This window comes from Ochotona princeps, chromosome 16, assembly GCF_030435755.1.
Source record: "Ochotona princeps isolate mOchPri1 chromosome 16, mOchPri1.hap1, whole genome shotgun sequence".
NCBI classification, from domain to species: Eukaryota; Metazoa; Chordata; class Mammalia; order Lagomorpha; family Ochotonidae; genus Ochotona; species Ochotona princeps.
Genome location: NC_080847.1, coordinates 55,855,997 through 55,861,896, shown reverse-complemented (window position 1 = coordinate 55,861,896; position 5,900 = coordinate 55,855,997). Strand labels below are relative to the sequence as shown.

General features: G+C 58.9%; 1 protein-coding gene across 1 annotated transcript; it reads left to right on the top strand.

The window, feature by feature from the left end:
• The first annotated feature begins 2,077 nt into the window (after positions 1-2,077).
• LOC118757687 (sialic acid-binding Ig-like lectin 14) lies at positions 2,078-5,495 on the top strand. Its single transcript, XM_058673956.1, has 7 exons — positions 2,078-2,170; positions 2,266-2,751; positions 2,930-3,256; positions 3,524-3,571; positions 4,778-5,011; positions 5,105-5,240; positions 5,329-5,495. Exons 1-7 carry the CDS (start codon positions 2,128-2,130, stop codon positions 5,366-5,368), a joined length of 1,314 nt encoding a protein of 437 aa, XP_058529939.1. The 5' UTR covers positions 2,078-2,127; the 3' UTR covers positions 5,369-5,495.
• The last annotated feature ends 405 nt before the right edge of the window (positions 5,496-5,900 follow it).

Genomic DNA, 5,900 nt, shown 5'->3' with positions numbered 1-5,900 from the left:
CCTCACATCCCCAGGATTGCTGCAGCCTTGTCAGGAACTATTCTCTTCCCAGAAAGCCTGGTGACCTAGTCAGGCTCTACCAAATCCTGTCCTTTCTCTTCTCTGACTTGGAACTGTCTCCCGGACTCACTCAGGGTGATGGTCAGGTGTCAGCCTGTCTCCCCAAGTCGACTACTCAGGGTGATGGTCAGGTGTCAGCCTGTCTTTTCAACTCACTCAAGGTGATGGGTGGGGGTCAGCTTGATTGGACCACAGGATATCCAGGAATCTGGCCAAAGATATATCCAGATACTTCTTTGAGTGTGTTTTGTCATAAGAGTACAGCATTTGGCCAACCACAGCTACTTTCCCAGACTATAAGCAGAGAGCTGCCTGGGAAGTGGAACAGCCAAGACTCAAACCACTGGTGCTGCAGGCAGAGGCTTAGCCCACTATGCCAAGGGGAGTAATACCCTGGGGGAGCATTTTACAGCCACTCCTTGTCAGACTGGCATCACCAGCCTCGCTGCTCTTGTGCCGGGACATAAGGCCACTTGAACACAAGGGCTGTGATAGCACGACAGTAGGTCTAAGAACAGAGTTGGCTGTGTGACTCACTGGCGGTGGTGTGAGCTCCAGTAGGCACCTGCTGGGCGAGGAATGACTCACTTCCCCAGGCAGCAGAGCAGGAAGTTCTGCGATTGCATAACACTGCTCCATACAGTGCATAGTTTAAAACACAAGCTGTTTACAGTTCTGGAATGTTCCATTTCTTCCTCCCCCTCTCTTCTCTGCCCATCTCTCTACTCTGTTTCTCTGGGGAGCACAGGAATGCGCAGGGAGAGGTACTCAGGACTGCTTCCAGAGTTACACCGCCTTCACGTCCCCTCCGCCCTCCCGCCAGCTGGCTTGCGACTCTAAGTGCAGCCCCTGCACACACCCAGTGGATCACGGGGCTGACACGCACCTGGGACCCTCCCCGCATTGCTCCGTAGCCTTCCTCAAGTGTCACTTCCGTGTGTGGCCATCATCAGCATTCCTCTTCTGTATTCCAGTGTTGGGTTTCTTAGAATGGATCATTATCTGAGAGACTGTGATCCTAACGGTTTCTTATCTCCATGAGGATTTAATTTTAAAAAATTAGACATTCATTTTAAAAGGCAGAATTAGTGAGAGGCAGACCTTCCATCCTCTGATTCCCTGTCCAAATGGCCACAACAGCCAGAGCTGGGCCAGGTCAAAGACAGGAGCCAGGGGCTCCATTCAGGTCTCCTGCGTGCGTGAGCCCAAGCATGTGGTCCATCCTCCTGCTCCATTCCCAAACATGTCAGCACGGAACGAGGCTGTAAGCTGGGCGCCCGCTGCACCACAACGCTGGCCCCTGCCGATGTCACGGGAGGCAGCTGAATCAGCTACACCACAACGGTGATCCCTGTCGATGTCACAGGCGCACCACAACGCTGGCCCCTGTCCTAGCACTGCACGCAGCAGCATTCCCGCATGGCATTAGGAATGGCTCTATTTAGCAGAGAAGCGCAAAGAGGCACTGTTACTTCTGTAAAGTGGAAAGCAGGTAGCTGAGGGGGCTGAGAGGCATCCTGGCATTACAAACGTCCAGTCGCCAGCCCAGTCTGGGCATCACCACCAGTCTGGAGGAGGCCGCCTAGGGAAAAGAGCGGGACAGGGGACAGGAGTGGGATGGTCACCACGAGTGACCTCTCTGTCCCTAAGACTTTGTCGTCCACCATGACTGGGTGGATGGAGCTGTTGGTGCCTCGTCACAGCCTTGGCCACGTGACGATGGATTTGCCCTTGGCTGAACGTGAGGTCCCAGATTCCGGCTCCCAGATAGTGGGTGACACGCAGTGTAGACAATCATGAAGGACCATCCACACTTTGAGTCTGGGCCAGGAACTTGGGGCAAGCCGGGCACACTGCAGGGTCAACAGAACCTTCAAGTGCAGTGCGAGGAGAGAAGAGGAAGATGACGGCCCCCAATCCCCGCGCTGGAGCCCTTGAGGTGCCCAAGTTCCCCTTTGGCATGGCCCGGGCCCACACTCACCCAGCAGCTTCCTGTTGCTCTCACTTGGCCACACCGCACGTTTGGGACATTTCCTTGCCAGGCAGTGAGACCAGAACCCAGACTCAATGCTGCCTCTGCTGCTGGTGCTACTGTCCCTGCTGTGTGGGGGTGAGTGGGTTCAAGGGCAATGGGGACAGGGGGCCTCTGGTGGGGACAGGGCTGTGGCTGAGTCTCTGTGTCCCCTCTTCCTGGCCCCTGTCCAGGGTCCCTGCAGCAGGACCCAGGCTACAAGCTGCAGGTGCAGGAGTCGGTGACAGTGCAGGAGGGCCTGTGTGTCCTTGTGCCCTGCTCCTTCTCCTATCCTGAGACCAGGACTTCCTGGACAAACCCTGGCCGGACATTTATCTTCTGGTTCCGAGATGGGGACAATACCGACTATGGTGCTCCTGTGGCCACCAACAAGCCATATTGGCCAGTGAGGCCTGAGACAAAGGGTCGCTTCCACATCCCCAGCGACCTCAGCACCAACAACTGTTCCCTGAGAATCACAGACGCCAGGAGGGAAGACACAGGAACGTACTTCTTGCGAGTGGAGAAGGGAAGTGATGTCAAATACAACTACATTCAGAAGAAGCTGTCTATGGAGGTGACAGGTGTGGCTGTGTTCCTGGGAGAGGGCCTGGGATGGACACCGTGTGTTAGGATGGGGACAGAGTGGGCAGGTGGTGAGGGGAGATGTTGGATCAGGGGTGGGCATGGGACCCTGGTCATTTCCAGGGTCCTCTTTGGCCCACACTCATGTCCCCAGGAGAGGGCCTGGGATGGACACCGTGACCATGTGTTAGGATGGGGACAGAGTGTGCCAGTGTTGAGGAGAGATTGGGGATCTTGGGTGGACATGGGGCACGGGGCCCTGGTCACTCTCAGGGTCCCCCTGGGACACACGCCCTGGGTCCAGCTTCCTGCCTCTGTCCTCAGCCCTGACAGAGAAGCCCCACATCCAGCTTCCGGCTCCCCTGCAGTCTGGCCACACCACAGAGCTGCACTGCAGCCTGCCAGGGCACTGCCCGGAGGGGAGATCTCTCCGCTTCTCCTGGAAGGGCAGTGCCCTTGACTCTCAGACTCCCTGGAGGGTCAAGTCCTCATTGCTCCTCACACCAAGGCCCCAGGACCACAACACCAACCTCAACTGTTTGGTACAGTACCCAGGCGGTCAGGTGACCACGGAGAGAACCGTGCAGCTCAATGTCTCCTGTGAGTGCTGGGCGGGGCAGGCCTGTGCTCCCAGGGGCAGTGGGGCAGTGTGCCTGCATGGGATTGTACACGTGTGTGTTCATGTGTGTGCACGTGTGCTCATCTTGTACATGTGCATGTAACACAGTCATGCAGAGAGCGTCTGGGTGGATCTGAGCGTGGGTGTGCAACGTGGGGCGGGTCAGAAGGACACTGCCTGGGTATCCCGTGTCTCCACGCATCTGCTGTTGCTCACCCCTGAGGCCAGGGCCCCTTCTTCCCTCCCAGATCCTCCTCAGAACCTCAGCGTCAGCGTCTTCTTTCACGACAGCACAGGTAGGGAAGCTCTGCTCCCAGGGACTGGGACGTGGAAACTCTGCAGATAGAAATCCCCTCCTTGCAAAGACGCTGTGGGGGCTGACTCGGCCCCGTGAGGACTGCTCTGCACAGTGCTTGGCGGGCAGACACACTTCGGGGAGTGTGGTCTCCCCTCCCGCGGCTCACACATTCCCTTATCTTCTCTCAATGTGAGGAATCCCCGGCGGGGTGAGCTTATCCCCGTCATCTTGCAGCGTGCAGGTCAGCAGGTGCTGTGGGCAGCTCTTCTCCTTCAGGCAAAGCTGAAGCATGGCCCCAGGAACCAGCTGCCGCCCCTCCCTGTCTCCTCCTTCCCCAGCTGATGTCCACCTGTCTGTGTGATCACTCCTCCGGGCTCTGCTCTCTCGACCGGCCCCGCTCCTGTTCCTTGCTGAAGTCATCGGGTCCCCAAGCAGCCCTCTGGGTGCCCATTGCCCACTGCTCCGTCCTAGCCCTGGTTCTTTCCTCCTGCTATTCCATCCTGGGCAGTGCTATCCCTGCTAGCCCTGGCTGCATGGCTGCTGTGACCATTGCCAGCCCCTCAGTCACCACCCCTGCCTGCACCCCATGAGCCCAGGGTGCCCAGGACATCACCGCTCCAAACAGCTCCCATTCACACAGGCACATCCAAGACTTAGCGGGTCCCAAGGACTCTGCTCGTCCTCCCTTCCCCCCTCCCTCTTCGTCATCAGGGGGACCCCCATCGTCTGTCCTGGAGCCACCTCTGCTGTGCCCCTCCTCCCTCCTCACCTGCTCACGCTCAGGTGCCAGTGCCAAGCCTGTGACCTCTGACTCCTCACACTGAGTGCTCCCCAGGACGCCCAGCCTGGCACTTGAGGCCCTAACAGTTTGTTTATTCCCTGGTCCCTATTGTTGCATGGCAAGAGTCCCTGGTCCTCCCCTCCCAGCTCAGCTACAGCTGTGTTGTTGCCCCTGGCTTGGTGGTCTCAGCTCCCAGCACATCCCCAGTGCAGACCCCCCTCCACTGGCTGTGAGGACGCCACGTCCTCCTAGCCTTGGCTCAGCTCCCCTTCCCCATGTCAAGGGGACCAACTCTCACCTGCCACCATCCCACAGGCCGTCGCGTGGGCTTGCCCTTCAGTGAGTGGCTGGCTGAGTGTCAGGGCCTACGTGGAGACACACTGGTCAGCTCCACAGCCCACTATCTCGCCTTCCCTCCCGCAGTCCCAAGGGCACTGAGCAATGGCACGTCCCTGCGCCTGGTCTGCATGGCTGATGGCAACCCCCCTGCCTCGATGGGCTGGTTCAAGGGGCACGAAGCCCTGCCTTCCTCCCGTGCCTCGGCATCCGGAGTCCTGGAGCTGCCCGAAGTGCGGGCTGAAGATGGAGGAGAACTCACGTGCTGGGCTCGGCACCTGCTGGGCTCCCGGCATTTCTCCTTGAACCTCTCTGTGCAGAGTGAGTGTCAGGGCAGGTGTGTGTTGCAAAGCAGTGGTGATGGTAGAGGCTGAGTCCAGGGCTGGAACCTCAGCCTGTGCCCACCCGTGCCAGGAGCTTCCTCTGGCTGCACATGCCTGTCTGACAGAGAGGAGAGCTCCTGGCCCCTGGTGCTCACCCTGATCAGAGGGTCCCTCATGGCAGCCGGCTTTCTTCTCACCTATGGCCTCACGTGGCTCTACTACACCAGGTAAGCTCAAGGGGCTCAGCTGCCCGGCACTGCCTGGCCTGGGAGTCCTTGAATCCACTCTGACCTGAGGCTGGTGATGGCCCTGTAGGTGCGGAGGACCCCGCATTCACCCCTCGACACCGAGATGAGCACGGGGATCCCAGAGCCACAGCCGCGGCCATGTCACGCTGGCCTGTCCCTGGAGGCTGCTTTCTGCTTCTCTTTCCTGCCTGCCTCCTCCCCTTCCTTAATCCACCAAGCCCTGCAGGTCCTGCCCCACCCAGCTGCACCTGCTGCCCTTCCTTCCCTCCCTCCACCTGCTCCAAGATGTGACTGGGCTGCATGCCTCACGTCCCCCACACCTGAGAACTTGCCTTGTTGACCGTGGAAGGGGGAGGCCAGAAATGCCCCATCCCTGAGACCCGGATGCACTGGCTGCTCCCTCCACCTGGAGCTGCGACTGTAAAACATGACCATGGGCATCTCCACATGGAAGACACAGGACCACGCAGGAACAGATGTTACTCTTGAAGGCCCCTGCGGATCCTTTTAGACCTAAAGGACATCTGGACGCCTCTGCACGCAGGCTGTGGTGTGCGCATGTCCCCATCGATGTTCAGTAGAGAATGTGTCCATGGTGACCTGCTTGGGGAGGGTGGCACACTGGCAGAGCCCACAGTG

What these genes read in the sequence shown, in the direction of transcription:
- LOC118757687 (XM_058673956.1), top strand. Translation starts at nt 2,128, where the DNA reads ATGCTGCCTCTGCTGCTGGTGCTACTGTCCCTGCTGTGTGGGG. An exon ending in GGGGAGATGTTGGATCAGGG is followed by an intron (nt 2,752 to 2,929) that starts GTGGGCATGGGA and finishes GGTCACTCTCAG; the next exon opens with GGTCCCCCTGGGACACACGC. An exon ending in CTTCTTTCACGACAGCACAG is followed by an intron (nt 3,572 to 4,777) that starts GTAGGGAAGCTC and finishes TCCCTCCCGCAG; the next exon opens with TCCCAAGGGCACTGAGCAAT.